At 39.1% G+C, this 20,326-nt stretch overlaps 2 protein-coding genes across 2 annotated transcripts in view; one reads left to right on the top strand and one right to left on the bottom strand.

Moving 5' to 3' along the window:
* LOC124529366 (zinc finger protein 782-like) overlaps positions 1 to 20,326 on the bottom strand; it is a 76,830-nt gene that overhangs the window by 37,236 nt on the left and 19,268 nt on the right. The gene's annotated exons all lie outside the window — the stretch shown is intronic.
* On the top strand, positions 13,872 to 15,073 carry LOC124529370 (F-box/WD repeat-containing protein 2-like). The gene is given in 3 exon segments (XM_047103262.1): positions 13,872 to 14,000; positions 14,003 to 14,126; positions 14,129 to 15,073. Coding segments are annotated over 3 exon segments (1,029 nt in total). The 5' UTR covers positions 13,872 to 13,928; the 3' UTR covers positions 14,962 to 15,073.

The following is a 20,326-nucleotide window of genomic DNA, read 5'->3' on the forward strand; positions in this document are numbered from 1 at the left end:
TTCTTTTCTTTTTTCTTAAATAGAGAAAAAGTTCATATTTCTTTTTAGTTTTTATTAAAAATAATTTTCTATAATTTTTTTCTACTATATTCTCTACTTTTGTGTATTTTAGTCTACTTTAGTGTATTCATTTTTTCAAATTATCAAACGATTTACTTTTTTTTTCTTTTTTTCATTTCTCTCCCCCCTTTTTTTGTTTCTCTAATCTGTCAAATCACTTTCTACACCCAGACCAAACCACAACTAGGATCTAGCATCATCTATTTGATTTTTGTGTGTGTGTGTTTTTAATTTTAATATTTTTTTAGTTTTAATTTTTTAAATTTCAATTTTTCTACCTCATTAATTCCTTTTCTCCCTTCAAAATGACAAAACGAAGGAATTCACCACAAAAGAAAGAGCACAAAGAAACGACAGCCAGGGATTTAACTGACATCAGCAAGATGTCTGAACCAGAATTTAGAATCACGATAAGAATACTAGCTGGAGTCAAAAATAGATTAGAATCCCTTTCTGCAGAGATAAAAGAAGTAAAAAATAGCCAGAGTGAAATTAAAAATGCTATAACTGAGCTGTAATCACAGATGGATGCAGTGGCAGCAAGGATAGACGAGGGAGAACAGAGAATCGGTGATATAGAGGACAAATTTATAGAGAATAATGAAGCAGAAAAAAAGAGGGAGATTAAGGCAAAAGAGCACGATTTAAGAATTAGAGAAATCAGTGACTCATTAAAAAGGAACAACATCAGAATCATAAGTGTCCCAGAGGAGGAAGAGAGAGAAATAGGGGTAGAAGGGTTATGTGAGCAAATCGTAGTGGAAAACTTTCCTAACCTGGGGAAAGACACAGACATCAAGATTCAGGAAGCACAGAGGACTCCCATTAGATTCAACAAAAACCGACCATCAACAAGGCGTATCATAGTCCAATTCACAAAATACTCAGGCAAGGAGAGAATCATGAAAACAGTAAGGGGAAAAAAAGTACCTAACCTACAAGGGAAGACAGATCAGGTTTGCAGCAGACCTATCCACAGAAACCTGGCAAGCCAGAAAGGAGTGGCAGGATATATTCAGTGTGCTGAATCAGAAAAATATGCAGCCAAGAATTCTTTATCCAGCAAGGCTGTCATTCAAAATAGAAGGAGAGAATCACCTCACGCCAGTCAGAGTGGCCAAAATGAACAAATCAGGAGACTATAGATGCTGGAGAGGATGTGGAGAAACGGGAAACCTCTTGCACTGTTGGTGGGAATGCAAATTGGTGCAGCCGCTCTGGAAAGCAGTGTGGAGGTTCCTCAGAAAATTAAAAATAGACCTACCCTATGACCCAGCAATAGCACTGCTAGGAATCTACCCAAGGGATACAGGAGTACTGATGCATAGGGGCACTTGTACCCCAATGTTCATAGCAGCACTCTCAACAATAGCCAAATTATGGAAAGAGCCTAAATGTCCATCAACTGATGAATGGATAAAGAAATTGTGGTTTATATACACAATGGAATACTACGTGGCAATGAGAAAAAATGAAATATGGCCTTTTGTAGCAACGTGGATGGAACTGGAGAGTGTGATGCTAAGTGAAATAAGCCATACAGAGAAAGACAGATACCATATGGTTTCACTCTTATGTGGATCCTGAGAAACTTAACAGGAACCCATGGGGGAGGGGAAGGAAAAAAAAAAAAAAAAAAAAAAAGGACGTTAGAGTGGGAGAGAGCCAAAGGATAAGAGACTGTTAAAAACTGAGAACAAACTGAGGGTTGATGGGGGGTGGGAGGGAGGGGCGGGTGGGTGATGGGTATTGAGGAGGGCACCTTTTGGGATGAGCACTGGGTGTTGTATGGAAACCAATTTGTCAATAAACTTCATATAAAAAAAAAAAATAGAAGGAGAGATAAAAAGTTTCCCAGACAAACAAAAATTAAAGAAGTCTGTGACCACTAAACCAGCCCTGCAGGAAATATTAAGGGGGAATCTCTGAGGAGACAAAAGATGAAAAAATAGATAAATAAATAAATAAATAAATAAATAAATAAATACCAAAAGCAACAAAAGATTAGAAAGGACCAGAGAACACCACCAAAAACTCCAACTCTATAAGCATCATAATGACAATAAATTCACATCTTTCAGTACTCACTCTAAACGTCAATGGACTCAAGGCTACAATCAAAAGACATAGGGTAACAGAATGGATAAGAAAACAAGATCCATCTGTATGCTGCTTACAAGAGACCCACTTTAGACCTAAAGACACCTACAGATTGAAAATAAGGGGATGGAGAACCATCTATCGTGCTAATGGTCAACAAAAGAAAACTGGAGCAGCCATACTTATATCACACAATCTAATCTTTAAAATAAAGACTGTATTAAGAGATGCAGAAGGGCATTATATCATAATCAAGGGGTCTATAGACCAAGAATACCTAACAATTGTAAACATTTATGCGCCAAATGTGGCAGCACCCAAATATATAAATCAATTAATCACAAACATCAAGAAACTCATCAATAGTAATACCATAATAGTAGGAGACTTCAACACCCCACTCACAGCAATGGACAGATCATTTAATCAAAAAATCAACAAGGAAACAATAGCTTTGAATGACACACTGGACCAGATGGACTTAATGGATATATTCAGAACATTTCATCCTAAAGCAGCAGAATATACATTCTTCTCCAGTGCACATGGAACGTTCTCCAGAATAGACCATATACTGGGACACAAATCAGCCCTAAGTAAGTACAAAAAGATCAAGATCATATTTGTGCACATTTTCAGACCACAATGCTATGAAACTCGAAATCAACCACAGGAAAAAATTTGGAAAGGTAACAAACACTTGGAGACTGAAGAATATCCTACTAAAGAATGAATGGGCTAACCAAGCAGTTAAAGAAGAAATTAAAAAGTATATGGAAGTCAATGAAAATGATAACACCACAACCCAAAACCTCTTGGACACAGCAAAGGCGGCCATAAGAGGAAAGTGTACAGCAATCCAGGCCTTCCTAAAAAAGGAAGAAATATCTCATATACACAACCTAAACTTATGCCTTAAGGAGCTGGAAAAAGAACAGCAAATAAAACCCAAAACCAGCAGAAGACAGGAAATAATAAAGATCAGAGCAGAAATCAATGTTATTGAAACCAAAACAAAACAAAACAAAAAACAAAAAAACACCAGTAGATCAATGAAACCAGAAGCTGGTTCTTTGAAAGAATTAACAAAATTGATAAACCACTAGCCAGTTTGATCAAGAAGAAAAAGGAAAGGACCCAAGTGAGTAAAATCAAGAATGAAAGAGGAGAAATCACAACCAACACAACAGAAATAAAAACAATAATACAAGAATATTATGAGCAATTATATGCCAACAAAATGGGCAATGTGGAAGAAATGAACAAATTCCTAGAAACATATGCACTACCAAAACTGAAACAGGAAGAAATAGAAAATTTGAACAGACCCATGACCAGTAAGGAAATTGAATTAGTAATCAAAAGTCTGCCAAAAAACAAGAGTCCAGGGCCAGATGGCTTTCCAGGGGAATTCTACCAAACATTTAGGAAGAGTTAACACCTATTCTCTTGAAACTGTTCCAAAAAATAGAAATGTAAGGAAAACTTCCAAACTCTTTCTCTGAAGCCAGCATTACCCTGATTCCAAAACCAGACAGAGACCCCACTAAAAAGGAGAACTATAGACCAATTTCCCTGATGAACATGGATGCAAAAATCCTCAACAAGATATTAGCCAAGCAGATCCAACAATACATTAAAAAAATTATTCACCACGACCAAGTGGGATTTATACCTGGGATGCAGGGCTGGTTCAATATTCACAAAACAATTAACGTGATTCATCACATCAATAAAAGAAAAGACAAGAACCATATGATCCTCTCAATAGATGATGAGAAAGCATTTGACAAAATACAGCATCCTTTCTTGATAAAAACCCTCAAGAGAGTAGGGATAGAAGGATCATACCTCGAGATCATAAAAGCCATATACGAGCAACCCAACGCTAATATCATCCTCAATGGGGAAAAACTGAGAGTTTTCCCCCTAAGGACAGGAATAAGACAGGGATGTCCACTCTCGCCACTGTTATTGAACACAGCATTGGAAGTCTTAGCCTCTGCAATCAGACAACACAAAGAAATAAAAGGCATCCAAATTGGCCAGGAGGAGGTCAAACTTTCCCTCTTCACAGGTGACATGATACTCTATAAGGAAAACCCACAAGCTTCCACCAAAAAACTGCTAGAACTGATTCATGAATTCAGCAAAGTTGCAGGATATAAAATCAATTCACAGGAATCAGTTGCATTCCTATACACCAACAATGAAGCGACAGAAAGAGAAGTCAAGGAATCGATCCCATTTACAGTTGTACCAAAAACCATAAAATACCTAGGAATAAGTCTAACCAAAGAGGTGAAAAATCTGTATGCTGAAAACTATAGAAAGCTGATGAAAGAAATTTAAGAAGACACAAAGAAATGGAAAAAGATTCCATGTTCCTGGATAGGAAGAACAAATATTGTGAAAATGTCGATGCTACCCAAAGCAATCTATATACTCAACGCGATCCCTATGAAAGTAACACCAGCATTCTTTACAGAGCTAGAACAAATAATCCTAAAATTTGTATGGAACCAGAAAAGACCCCGAATAGCCAAGGCAATCTTGAAAAAGAAAACCAAAGCAGGAGGCATCACAATCCCAGACTTCAAGCTATACTACAAAGCTGTAATCATCAAGACAGTAAGGTACTGGCAGAAGAACAGACACTCAGATCAGTGGAATAGAGAATCCAGAAATGGAACCACAAACGTATGGGCAACTAATCTTTGACAAAGCAGGAAAGAATATCCAATGGAATAAAGACAGTCTCTTCAGCAAGTGGTGCTGGGAAAACTGGACAGCGACATGCAGAAAAATGAACCTGGACCACTTTCTTACACCATACACAAAAATAAACTCGAAGTGGATTAAAGACCTCAATGTAAGACAGGAAGCCATCAAAATCCTCGAGGAGAAAGCAGGCAAAACCTCTCTGATCTTGCCTGCAGCAATTTCTTACTCAACACATCTCCGGAGGCAAGGGAAACAAAAGCAAAAATGAACTACTGGGACCTCATCAAAATAAAAAGCTTGTGCACAGTGAAGGAAACAATCAGCAAAACTAAGAGGCAACTGAAGGAATGGGAGAAGGTATTTGTAAATGACATATCAGATAAAGGGTTAGTATCCAAAATCTACAAAGAACTTAGCAAACTCCACACCCAAAAAACAAATAATCCTGTGAAGAAATGGCAGAAAGACATGAATAGACACTTCTCCAAAGAAGACATCCAGATGGCCAACTGACACATGAAAAATGCTCAACATCACTCATCATTAGGGAAATAGAAATCAAAACCACAATGAGATACCACTTCACACCTGTCAGAATGGCTAACATTAACAACTCAGGCAACAACAGATGTTGGTGACGATGTGGAGAAAGAGGATCTCTTTTGCATTGTTGGTGGCAATGCAAGCTGGTGCAGCCACTCTGGAAAACAGTATGGAGGTTTCTCAAAAAACTAAAAATAGAACTACCCTACAACCCAGCAATTGCACTCCTAGGTATTTATCCAAGGGATACAGGTGTGCTGTTTCGAAGGGACACATGCACCCCCATGTTTATAGCAGCACTATCAACAGTAGACAAAGTATGGAAAGAGCCCAAATGTCCATCAGTGGATGAATGGATAAAGAAAATGTGGTATACAATGGAGTATTACTCGGAAATCAAAAAAAATGAAATCTTGCGATTTGCAACTATGTGGATGGAACTGGAGGGTATTATGCTAAGAGAAATTAGTCAGAGAAAGACAAAAATCATATGACTTCACTCATATGAGGACTCTAAGAGACAAAACAGATGAACATAAGGGAAGGGAAACAAAAATAATATAAAAACAGGGAGGGGGACAAAACAAAAGAGACTCATAAATATGGAGAACAAACTGAGGGTTGCTGGAGGGGCTGTGGGAGGAGGGATGGTCTAAAAGGGTAAGGGCATTAAGGAATCTACTAAAATTTTGCTTTCCAGGGAAGATGGCGGCGTAGGAGGACACTGGGCTCACAGCGCGTCCTGCTGATCACTTAGATTCCACCTACACCTGCCTAAATAACCCAGAAAACCGCCAGAAGACTAGCAGGACGCAGTCTCTGGAGCCAAGCGCAGATGAGAGTCCCATGGAAGAGGGTAGGGAAGGCAGAGAGGCGGTGCGCGTTACATGGACTGGCGGGAGGGAGCTGGGGCGGAGGGGCAGCCCGCCGGCCAAGCAGAGCACCCGAGTCTGGCTTGCAAAAGTGGAGGGGCCAGACAGAGTGTGTTCCGACAGCAAGCGGGACTTAGCATCTGGGAGGTCATAAATTAACAGCTCTGCTCAGAAAGCGGGAAGGCTGGAAGACAATGGGAGGGAGAGTTGCTGAGCCCCAGGAGGACAGAGCTCAGTTTGGCGGGGAACAAAGGAGCTCACCAGCGCCATCCCTATCCCCCAGCCAAAATCCCAAAGGGAACCAGTTCCTGCCAGGGAACTTGCTTGCTCCACGCAAACACCCAAGGCTGTGCTTCTGTGGAGCCACCCCTCCGGCAGCGGGTCTGACTCCCTCCCACTGCCACAGGGCCCCTCCTGAAGTGGATCACCGAAGGAGAAATGAGCTAAGCCTGCCCCTCCTGCCCCCGTGCACCTTGCCTACCCACCCCAGCTAATACGCCAGATCCCCAGCACCACAAGCCTGGCAGAGTGCAAGCAGCCCAGATGGGCCATGCCACCCCACAGTGAATCCCGCCCCTAGGAGAGGGGAAGGCACACACCAGTCTGACTGTGGCCACAGCAGTGGGCTGGGGGCAGACATCAGGTCTGACTCGGCCCGCCTACCAACTCCAGTTATACACCACAGCACAGGGGAAGTGCCCTGCAGGTCCACACCACTCCAGGGACTATCAAAAATGACCAAACGGAAGAATTCCCCTCAAAAGAGTCTCCAGGAAATAACAACAGCTAATGAACTGATCAAAAAGGATTTAAGGGGCGCCTGGGTGGTGCAGTCGGTTAAGTGTCTGACTTCAGCCAGGTCACGATCTCGCGGTCCGTGAGTTCGAGCCCCGCGTCGGGCTCTGGGCTGATGGCTCAGAGCCTGGAGCCTGTTTCCGATTCTGTGTCTCCCTCTCTCTCTGCCCCTCCCCCGTTCATGCTCTGTCTCTCTCTGTCCCAGAAATAAACGTTGAAAAAAAAATTTAAAAAAAAGGATTTAAATAATATAACAGAAAGTGAATTTAGAATAATAGTCTTAAAATTAATCGCTGGGCTTGAAAACAGTATAGAGGACAGCAGAGAATCTATTGCTACAGAGATCAAGGGACTAAGGAATAGTCAGGAGGAGTTGAAAAACGCTATAAACGAGATGCAAAATAAAATGGAAACGACCACAGCTTGGATTGAAGAGGCGGAGGAGAGAATAGGTGAACTAGAACATAATATTATGGTAAAAGAGTAAGCTGAGAAAAAGAGAGATTAAAGAATCCGGGAGTATGAGAGGAAAATTAGAGAACTAAGTGATGCACTAAAAAGAAATAATATACGCATTATTGGTATTCAGAGGAGGAAGAGAGAGGGAAAGGTGCTGAAGGTGTACTTGAAGAAATCATAGCTGAGAACTTCCCTGATCTGGGGAAGGAAAAAGGCATTGAAATCCAAGAGGCACAGAGAACTCCCTTCAGATGTAACTTGAATCGATCTTCTGCACAACATATCATAGTGAAACTGGCAAAATACGATAAAGAGAAAATTCTGAAATCAGCAAGGGATAAACGTGCCCTACATATAAAGGGAGACCTATAAGACTCGTGAGTGATCTCTCTTCTGAAACTTGGCAGGCCAGAGAGGATTGGCAGGAGATCTTCAATGTGATGAACAGAAAAAATATGCAGCCGAGAATCCTCTATCCAGCAAGTCTGTCATTTAGAATAGAAGGAGAGATAAAGTCTTCCCAAACAAACAAAAACTGAAGGATTTGTCACCACCAAACCAGCCCTATAAGAGATCCTAAGGGGGATCCTGTGAGACAAAGTACCAGAGACATCGCTACAAGCATGAAACCTACGGACATCACAATGACTCTAAACCCATATCTTTCTATAATAACACTGAATGTAAATGGACTAAATGCTTCACCCAAAAGACATAGGGTATAAGAATGATAAAAAAACAAGACCCATCTATTTGCTGTCTACAAGAGACTCATTTTAGACCTGAGGACACCTTCAGATTGAGAGTGAGGGGATGGAGAACTATTTATCATGCTACTGGAAGCCAAAAGAAAGCTGGAGTAGCCATACTTATATCAGACAAACTAGACTTTAAATTAAAGACTGTAACAAGAGATGAAGAAGGTCATTATATAATAATTACAGGGTCCATCCAGCAGGAAGAGCTAACAATTATAAATGTCTATCACCAAATACGGGAACCCCCAAATATATAAAACAATTACTCATAAACATAAGCAACCTTATTGATAAGAATGTGGTAATTGCAGGGGACTTTAACACTCCACTTACAGAAATGGATAGACCATCTAGACACACAGTGAATAAAGAAACAAGGGCCCTGAATGATACATTGATCAGATGGACTTGACAGATATATTTAGAACTCTGCATCCCAAAGCAACAGAATATACTTTCTTGTAGAGTGCACATGGAACATTCTCCAACACAGATCACATACTGGGTCACAAAACAGCCCTTCATAAGTTTACAAGAATTCAAATTATACCATGCATACTTTCAGACCACAATGCTATGAAGCTTGAAATCCACCACAGGAAAAAGTCTGGAAAACCTCCAAAAGCATGGAGGTTAAAGAACACCGTACTAAAGAATGAATGGGTCAAACAGGCAATTAGAGAAGAAATTTAAAAATATATGGAAACAAATGAAAATGAAAATACAACAATCCAAATGCTTTGGGATGCAGCGAAGGCAGTCCTGAGAGGAAAATACATTGCAATCCACGCCTATCTCAAGAAACAAGAAAAATCCCAAATACAAAATCTAACAGCACACCTAAAGGAAATAGAAGCAGAACAGCAAAGACACCCCAAACCCAGCAGAAGAAGAGAAATAATGAAGATCAGAGCAGAAATAAACAATATAGAATCTAAAAAACTGTAGAGCAGATCAACGAAACCAAGAGTTGGTTTTTGAAAAAATAAACAAAATTGATAAACCTCTAGCCAGGCTTCTCAAAAAGAAAAGGGAGATGACCCAAATAGATAAAATCATGAATGAAAATGGAATTATTACAACCAGTCCCTCAGAGATACAAACAATTATCAGGGAATACTATGAAAAATTATAGGCCAACAAATTGGACAGCCTGGAAGAAATGGACAAATTCCTAAACACCCACACTCTTTCAAACTCAATCAGGAGGAAATAGAAAGCTTGAACAGACCCATAACCAGCGAAGAAATTGAATCAGTTATCAAAAATCTCCCAACAAATAAGAGTCCAGGACCACATGGCTTCCCAGGGGAGTTCTACCAGACGTTTAAAGCAGAGATAGGAGCGCCTGGGTGGCTCAATCGGTTAAACGTCCGACTTCGGCTCAGGTCACGATCTCGCGGTCCGTGAGTTTGAGCCCCGCGTCGGGCTCTGGGCTGATGGCTCAGAGCCTGGTGCCTGCTTCCGATTCTGTGTCTCCCTCTTTCTCTGCCCCTCCCCCGTTCATGCTTTGTCTCTCTCTGTCTCAAATATAAATAAAAGGTTAAAGCAAAGATAATACCTATCCTTCTCAAGCTATTCCAAAAAATAGAAAGGGAAGGAAAACTTCCAGACTCATTCTATGAAGCCAGCATTACTTTGATTCCTAAACCAGACAGAGACCCAGTAAAAAAAGAGAACTACAGGCCAATATCCCTGATGAATATGGATGCAAAAATTCTCAATAAGATACTAACAAATCAAATTCAACAGCATATAAAAAGAATTATTCACCATGATCAAGTGGGATTCATTCCTGGGATGCAGGGCTGGTTCAACATTCGCAAAACAATCAACGTGATACATCACATTAATAAAAGAAAAGATAAGAACCATATGATCCTGTCAATCAATGCAGAAAAGGCCTTTGACAAAATCCAGCACCCTTTCTTAATAAAAACCCTTGAGAAAGTCGGGAGAAGGAACATACTTAAACATCATAAAAGACATTTATGAAAAGCCCACAGCTAACATCTCCTAAATGGGGAAAAACTGAGAGCTTTTTCCCTGAGATCAGGAACACAACAGGGATGCCCACTCTCACCGCTGTTGTTTAACATAGTGTTGGAAGTTCTAGCATCAGCAATCAGACAACAAAAGGAAAACAAAGGCATCAAAATTAGCAAAGATGAAGTCAAGCTTTCGCTTTTTGCAGATGACATGATATTATACATGGAAAATCCGATAGACTCCACCAAAAGTCTGCTAGAACTGATACATGAAATCAGCAAAGTTGCAGGATACAAAATCAATGTACAGAAAGCAGTTGCATTCTTATATACTAACAATGAAGCAACAGAAAGACAAATAAAGAAACTGATCCCATTCACAATTGCACCAAGAAGCATAAAATACCTAGGAATAAATCTAACCAAAGATGTAAAAGATCTGTATGCTGAAAACTATAGAAAGCTTATGAAGGTAATTGAAGAAGATATAAAGAAATGGAAAGACATTCCCTGCTCATGGATTGGAAGAATAAATATTGTCAAAATGTCAATACTACCAAAAGCTATCAATACATTCAATGCAATCCCAATCAAAATTGCACCAGCATTCTTCTTGAAACTAGGACAAGCAATCCTAAAATTCATATGGAACCACAAAAGGCCCTGAATAGCCAAAGAAATTTTGAAGAAGAAGACCAAAGCAAGAGGCATCACAATCCCAGACTTTAGCCTCTACTACAAAGCTGTCATCATCAAGACAGCATGGTATTGGCACAAAAACAGACACATAGACCAATGGAATAGAATAGAAACCCCAGAACTAGACCCACAAACGTATGGCCAACTAATCTTTGACAAAGCAGGAAAGAACATCCAATGGAAAAAAGACAGTCTCTTTAACAAATGGTGCTGGGAGAACTGGACAGCAACATGCAGAAGGTTGAAACTAGACCACTTTCTCACACCATTCACAAAAATAAACTCAAAATGGATAAAGGACCTGAATATGAGACAGGAAACCATCAAAACCCTAGAGGAAAAAGCAGGAAAAGACCTCTCTGACCTCAGCTGTAGCAATCTCTTACTTGACACATCCCCAAAGGCAAGGGAATTAAAAGCAAAAATGAATTACTGGGACCTTATGAAGATAAAAAGCTTCTGCACATCAAAGGAAACAACCAACAAAACTAAAAGGCAACGAACAGAATGGGAAAAGATATTTGCAACTGACATATCGGACAAAGGGCTAGTATCCAAAATCTATAAAGAGCTCGCCAAACTCCACACCCGAGAAACAAATAACCCAGTGAAGAAATGGGCAGAAAACATGAATAGACACTTCTCTAAAGAAGACATCCGGATGGCCAACAGGCACATGAAAAGATGCTCAACGTCGCTCCTTATCAGGGAAATACAAATCAAAACCACACCCAGATATCACCTCACGCCAGTCAGAGTGGCCAAAATGAACAAATCAGGAGACTATAGATGCTGGAGAGGATGTGGAGAAACGGCAACCCTCTTGCACTGTCGGTGGGAATGCAAATTGGTGCAGCCGCTCTGGAAAACAGTGTGGAGGTTCCTCAGAAAATTAAAAATAGACCTACCCTATGACCCAGCAACAACACTGCTAGGAATTTACCCAAGGGATACAGGAGTACTGATACATAGGGACACTTGTACCCCAATGTTTATAGCAGCACTCTCCACAATAGCCAAATTATGGAAAGGGCCTAAATGTCCATCAACTGATGAATGGATAAAGAAATGGTGGTTTATATACACAATGGAGTACTACGTGGCAATGAGAAAGAATGAAATATGGCCCTTTGTAGCAACATGGATGGAACTGGAGAGTGTGATGCTAAGTGAAATAAGCCATACAGAGAAAGACAGATACCATATGTTTTCACTCTTATGTGGATCCTGAGAAACTTAACAGAAACCCATGGGGGAGGGGTGGGAAAAAAAAAAAAGAGGTTAGGGTGGGAGAGAGCCAAAGCATAAGAGACTCTTAAAAACTGAGAACAAACTGAGGGTTGATGGGGGGTGGGAGGGAGGGGAGGGTGGGTGATGGGTATTGAGGAGGGCACCTTTTGGGATGAGCACTGGGTGTTGTATGGAAACCAGTTTGACAATAAATTTCATATATTGAAAAAAAAAGTCATTGCTTCACTATATATTAATTTGGATATAAATTTAAAAAAATAAAGTTAAAAACAAAACAAAATAAATAAATATTTAAAAAATTTAAAAAAAAAAAGTAGTCTAGTGAACCCCTCCCCCACCCAGCCTCAACAAATAGCACCATTTTTTTTTTTTTTTTAAATGGAAAGGTTTCATTAAGCTCCCTGAAGTCAAGTACTGCAATTAGAAAAACTGCATTGTATAATTTTGCTTCCTGGTGCTTATCATTTTGCAGAGCTGTATTTGCTTATAAAATTTAATTTTAATTTCCCCCTAGAATGCTGAACTTCCTGAAAGCAGACATTCTATATTTTGTTCATAATTACTTTTCTAGTACTTAGTTGAATGCTTGGCTAAGTGTTCAAACCACTCTAGGAAAATTAAAGGCTGTGCTATTAAATAGCTTGAGAATTGCACAGGTATCTACCAACTAGTGAGTATTAAGTAAATAGTTATGTTTTAAATACATTTCTTCAAGATCACATACTGTAATCTATCATGGAGGAGATACATTAGGAAATATAAATGAAGAATTTGTTTTAGTGACTTGATACACAATTTGTATAATACAGCTAAAGGAGTGCTGAGAAATTTATAGCACTAAATGTTTACTTTAGAAAAGAAAAAAAATGTCTCAAATCAATAGGGGCGTCTGGGTGGCTCAGTTGGTTAAACATCTGACTTTGGCTCAGGTCATGATCTCATGGTTCATGGGTTTGAGCTCTGCATTGGGGTCTGTACTAACAGCTCAGAGCCTGGAGTCTGCTTCGGTTTCTGCATCTCCCCCTCTGCCCCTCCTCTGCTCACGCTCTGTCTTTCTCTCTCAAAAATAAACATTAAAAAAAAGCATGAGAGCACAATAAACCCAACTTCAGCAGAAGGAAAACTCAAGAGCAGAAATCAATGAAATTGGAAACAGAAAACAATTTTTAAAAAATCCAGTAAGAGAAAGCTGCATGAAAAGAATAAAACTGACAAACTTCTAGAAACAATGAACAAGAAAAAATAAGACAAATGATCAATATGACATATAAAACAAGGGTATAAAAAACAGAACCCACTGACACCAAAATTATAACAAAAGAATAATATCGTGAACTCTATGCACATAAATCTGACACATAAAATGGACTAACTGCTAGGAAAGCAAAAATAATATAATTAACCTAAAAGGGATAATTAAATTGTCCAATAACTATTAAAGAAACTGAATTTGTACTTTAAACACACAAAAAAATCTCCAGGACCAGATACTTTTGCTAAAGAATTCTACCAAACAGGTTGCAGACCCCGAGAGGCGGCCGCTGGTCCAAGCACCATGGCCGCGGAGCGGACCTGGCCGCTACGAGGCTCTGGTGACCGGAGCGCGCCTAGTCGGTGTGAGCCCGGCGCGAGGTCCCGGGCCCCGAGACGCTGGCTCAGGTAAATTTTTCCATAACCTTATGGAGAGAAAGGACTTTGAGACATGGCTTGATAACATTTCTGTTACATTTCTTTCTCTGACGGACTTGCAGAAAAAAATGGAACTCTGGATCACCTGATTAGTCTGAGTGGGGCAGTCCAGCTCAGGCATCTCTCCAATAACCTGGAGCCTCTCCTCAAGCGGGACTTGCTCAAACTCCTTCACCTGGAGCTCAGTTTTTGTTAAAATGGCTCGATCCCCAGACTTTACTCACATGCTGCCTTGTCTCTAAACAGTGGAATAAGGTGATAAGTGCCTGTACAGAGGTGTGGCAGACTGCATGTAAAAATTTGGGCTGGCAGATAGATGATTCTGCTCAGGACGCTTTGCACTGGAAGAAGGTTTATTTGAAGGCTATTTTGAGAATGAAGCAACTGGAGGACCATGAAACCTTTGAGACCTCATCATTAATTGGACACAGTGCCAGAGTGTATGCACTTACTACAAAGATGGACTTCTCTGTACAGGTGGTTTTGCAGAAGTGCAAAGTCAAGTCTCTTTTGCACAGCCCTGGAGACTACATACTCTTAAGTGTGGACAAATATGAGATCAAGATTTGGCCGATTGGGAGAGAAATTAACTGCAAATGCTTGAAGACATTGTCTGTCTCTGAGGAAAGGAGTATCTGCCTGCAGCCAAGACTTCATTTTGATGGCAAATACATTGTCTGTAGTTCCGCGCTGGGTCTCTACCAGTGGGACTTTGCTAGTTACGATATTCTCAGGGTCATCAAGACTCCTGAGATAGCAAACTTGGCCTTGCTTGGCTTTGGAGATATTTTTGCCCTGCTGTTTGACAACCGCTACCTGTATATCATGGACTTGAGGACAGAGAGCCTGATTAGCCGCTGGCCTCTGCCAGAGTACAGGAAATCAAAGAGAGGCTCAAGCTTCCTGGCGGGTGAAGCATCCTGGCTCAATGGACTGGATGGGCACAATGACATGGGCTTGGTCTTTGCCACCAGCATGCCTGACCACAGTATTCACCTGGTGTTGTGGAAGGAGCACGGCTGATGCCATTAGCTTACCATGGCTGACTGACTTTGGGTGCCCGGGCTGCGGGTTTTCAGTGCAACCTCTGTGAAACCCAACTATACGAACCAAAGTTCTCACCTAATGGTATCATTGTGCAGTGCACCATCATTTATCCATGTTTGCCAGGGGGCCAGGGCTTGGGGCGGGGGAGGGCTTGTTTTATTGACATACAGCGCAGCATGCTAGTGGGGGTATGCCACTGACTTCATTTGTACTTAGTTATGTTGGTCAGTATAAGAGGATGCATTTTGGGTTCATCTTTCTTGACTATTGGTTTTAAGTAAAGAAAGTTAAATGGCTCATTAATCTGCTAATTGGTTGCCTATAAAAACACATTCAGTCTATTAAATTAAAGCTTTTTACTATATAAAAAAAAGAATTCTACCAAACATTTAAAGAAAAATAAACATAATTTTCACACAATCTCTTCCAGATAATAGAAAGGAGAGAACAATTTCAGACCAGTTTTATGAGGTCAACATTATCCTGATGTGAATACTAAGACAAAGACAGTATAAAACCATAGACCAATTTATCTCATGAATAGAGATGCAAAACTACTTTAAAAATATTAGCAAACATGGGGCACCTGAGTGGCTCAGTCGGTTAGGCATCCAACTCTTGATCTGGACTCAGGTCATGATCTCATGGTTTTTGAGTTTGAGTCCCTGGTTGGGATCTGTGCCGACAGTGCAAAGCCTGCTTAGGATTCTCTCTCTCTGCCCCTCCCCCGGTTGCGCTCGCTCTCTCTGTCTCTCAAAATAAATAAACATTAAAAGAAATATTAGCAAACAGAATTTAGCAACAAAAAAAGAATTATATGACATGACCAAGTAAGGTTTATTCCAAGTATGCAAGGCTGATTCAGTATTTATTTCTTTTTTTCAACGTTTTTATTTATTTTTGGGACAGAGAGAGACAGAGCATGAACGGGGGAGGGGCAGAGAGAGAGGGAGACACAGAATCAGAAACAGGCTCCAGGCTCCGAGCCATCCGCCCAGAGCCTGACGCGGGGCTCGAACTCACGGACTGCGAGATCGTGACCTGGCTGAAATCGGATGCTTAACCGACTGCGCCACCCAGGCGCCCCTAGTATTTAAAAATCATTCAATGTAGTCTACCACATTAATGAGATAAATAAGAAAAACCATAAAATTATAGCAAGTAGATACAAAAATGTTTTTTGACAAAATTCAAAATCCATTCATAAGAAATACTCTCTGAAAACTGGAAATAGGAGAAATAAGAGAGCTTCCTCAAGTTGATGAAGAATGTAAAAGACCTCCTGCCAAATAATATAGCCTGGTGAAAGACTGATGCTTTCCCTCTAAGACTGGAAACAAGGCAAATTACCACTGCTCTTACCACTCCTAAGAAAGTTCAGCAAGCTCTCAGCATAAAAGGACATATAAAAATATTCTATAAACTAGCAACTGATGAGAAAACAAAGTAAAATACAATGCCGTTTACAATCCCTCAAAATAATCGAAAATTGATTACTGATTGAGGTATACATTGAATAAAACATGTACAGGACTTTTATACTGAAAACTATAAAACCCTGATAAAAGAAATCAAAGATCTAAATAAGTATATATCATTTGTTTATGGATTGTAACACAGTACAGATATTAACTCTTATAAGAATTGGAAACTGATACATTAAATGTAATTGCCAGAGCAAGTAAGATTTTAAAAAACACAACATTATTCTAAATTTATATGTAAAGCTGATGTAACCAGAAGAGATAAAACAATGTTGAAGAAGTATGATTTGGGAAGCATCACTTTACCTGATTTAGAAAACCCAGAAACTAACCAATGAAAATACAGCCAACCGATTTTTGACAAAGGAAAAAATTCAATGGAAGAAAGGTAATGGTACGGAACAAGTAGATATCCACAGGCAACAAAATGATCTCAACGTAAACTTCACTATACAGGAATTAACTCAAAATGCACCATTAATGTAAATGTAAATGTAAAATGACCTAATTTTTTAAAATGTGGAGAAAACCTTTGGACCAAAAACTTGGTGAAGCATTCTTAGACACAACAACAAAACACTCTGATAAATCGGACTTCATCAAAATTAAAAATTTACACTCTGCTAAAGATTTTATGAAGAGGATGAGAAGACAAGGCACAGACTAGTATAAAAATGTACAAATTATACATTTGACAAAAAACTTATATCTAGACTATATGAACTCACAAAATTCAATGGTAAAGCAACAACAACAACGTGAAGTAAGAGGAGGGAACACTTTCAAATTCATTTTGAGGCCAGCATTACTCTGATACCAAAACCAGACAAGAACACCACAAGAAGGAGAATTACAGGCCCATATTCTAGATGAACATACATAGTCCTCAACAAAATATTAGCAAACTGAATTCAACAACACACTAAAAGGATCATATAGCATGATCAGGTAAAATTTATTCCAAAGATGCAAAGATGGTTCAATATTTGGAAATCAATCAATGAGATATACCATATTAACAAAATGAAGAATAAAAATCATGTGGTCATATCAATATGCAGAAAAAGTATCTGATAAAATTCAATGTCCATTTATGATAAAAAAAATTCTCAACCAAATGAGTACAGAGGGAATGTATCTCAACATAATGGAAGCCATATATAACAAGCCCAGAGCTAATATCATACTGAATGGTGAAAAGCTGAGAGTTTTTCCTCTAAGATCAGGAAAAAAGATGCCCACTCTCACTAATTTATTTAACATCCTATTGGAAGTCCTAGCCACAGCAATTAGGCAAGGAAAAGAAATAAAAGGCATCCAAATCAGTAAGGAAGTAAAACTGTCACTATTTGCAAATGACACATTATACATAGAAAACCCTAAAGACTCTACCAAAAAACTCTTTGAATACATGAATTCAGTAAAGTTGTAGGATATAAAAATCAAGATACAGAAAACTGGTGTGTTTCTATACACAAGGTATCAGAAGAAAAAAACAAAAACAATCCCAGTTATAATAAAAAAATAAAATACCTAGGAATATATTTAATCAAAGAGGTGAAAAACCTATACAGTGACAACTATAAGGCATTGATGAAAAAAATTAAAGAAGAGAAATAAATGGAAAGATATTCTGTGCTTATAGAGTGGAATAATTAATACTGTTAAAAAGTCCATACTACCCAAAGCAATCTGCAAATTCAATGCCATCCCTATCAAAATTCCAATGGCATTTTTCACTGAACTGGAAGAAACAATTCTAAAATTTGTATGTAATCACAAAAGACCCCAAAGAGTCAAAGCAATCTTGAGAAAGATGCTAGGGGCATCACACTCCCTGATTTCAAACTGTATTACAAAGCTGTATTAATCAAAATAGTATGGTATTGGCACAAAAACAGACACACAGAGCAATGAAATAGCCCAGAAATAAACCTATGCATATACAGTCTATCAACTCACTACAAAAGAGCCAAGAAATATACAATAGGGAAAGGGCAGTCTCTTAAATAGGTGTTGGAAAAACTGGACAGCCACATGTAAAACTATGAAACTGGACCATTATCTTAAACCATATACAAAAATTAACTCATAATGGATTAAAAACTTGAATTTAAGACCTAAAGCCATAGAACTCCTAGAAGGAAACAAAGGCTTGGTCCTTGACACTGGTTTTGGTGAGGACTTTTTTGGATTCAACATCAAAAGCATAAGCAAAAAAGCAAAAAATCAAATGGGACTACATAAAACAAAAGCTTCTGCACAATAAAGGTACCATCAACAAAATGAAAAAAGCAACCTATTTGAATGGGAGAAAATACTTGAAAACCATATATCTGATAAGGGATTAATATCCAAAATATATAAAGAACTCCTACAACTCAACAGCAAAAACTAAACAATTTATTTAAAATATGGGCAGAGGCGCCTGGGTGGCTCAGGCGGTTAAGTGTCTGACTTCAGCTCAGATCATGATCTCATGGTTTGTGAGTTCAAGCCCTGCATTGGGCTCTGTGCTGACAGCTCAGAGCCAGGAGCCTGCTGTGTCTCCTTCTCTCTCTGTCCCTACCCTGCTCACGCTCTGTTTCTTTCTCAAAAATGAATAAATATTTAAAAAATAAAAACAAAATAAAATGGGCAGAGCAACTGAATGGATTTTTCCAAAGAGGACACATAGATGGCCAACAAATACATGAAAATGTGGTCAACATGATTAGTAATCAGGGAAATGAAAATCAAAACGAAATGAGTTATCACCTCACACTTGTTAGAATGGCTATTATCAAAAGGATAGGAAATAACAAGTGTTGGCGAGTATGGGGAGAAAAGGAAATCCTCGTGCACTGTTGATGGGAATGTAAATTGGTACAATCACAATGGAAAACAGTATGGAGTTTCCTCAAAAATTAAAAGTAGAGCTACCATATGATTCAGCAATTCCACTTCTGAGTATCTGAAGAAAATGAAAACACTAACTAGAAGAGACATATTAACCCCCATGTTCACTTGGTATTATTTATGATAGCCAAGAAAATGGAAATAACCCAAGTGTCCACTGATAAGCAAATGGATAAGAAAATGTATTTATATATATTTGTACTTATTTATTTAGATGGAATTTTATTCAGCCCTAAAAAAGAATGAAATCTTGCTATCTGTGACAACATTAATGGATCTTGACAGCATTATGCTAAGTACAATAATTCAGACAGAGAAAGATGAACAGGATATGATCTCATATGTGGAATCTAAAAACAAAAATCAAGTGCACAGATACAGAGAATAGGTTGGTGGTTGTCACAGGCAGGGGGTAAAGGGGCTTGAAATAAGTGATGGGAGTTAAAAGGTACAAATTTCTAATTATAAAATAAATAAATCATGAAAATGTAATCATAAAAAAAAGTGAAGAAGACTCCAGTGTAAGAGGGTAGACTAGGAGGTCCGAGCTGTTGTTTCCCAATAATGATCTAACAACTATCCATTGATGAAAATAGATCTGGGTCAGCTCTGGAGTATAATTAACACATTGTAGCAACCTAGTAGAGTGCAAAAACTGAGGACAGTGGCATAGAAAAGCACAGAAAACATCTTACATGTATTACCCCATGTTCTAGCATGGCACCCTTTGGTGCCAGGAGGAATTCCCTCAGCCATATTCCTTTGTTAGGGAAAAAGAAGAGCAGAAAGGACCTCCTTTGTTACCAACAACCTTAACAGTCCTCACTGTCACAAAAGACAGCTTGCAACCTTCTCCAATAAGGACACCTCTAGTCTTTGCCTATGCTGCCCAGAGTCCATGCTGTTGTAACCCTCTGGAGCAGGAGACACTACTGTGTTCCCTTTGGGGCTGGAGCCAT

This window comes from Lynx rufus, unplaced genomic scaffold (assembly GCF_022079265.1).
Source record: "Lynx rufus isolate CCGP_SWC_20201006 ecotype Redwood Valley unplaced genomic scaffold, mLynRuf1.p SCAF_10, whole genome shotgun sequence".
NCBI lineage: Eukaryota > Metazoa > Chordata > Mammalia > Carnivora > Felidae > Lynx > Lynx rufus.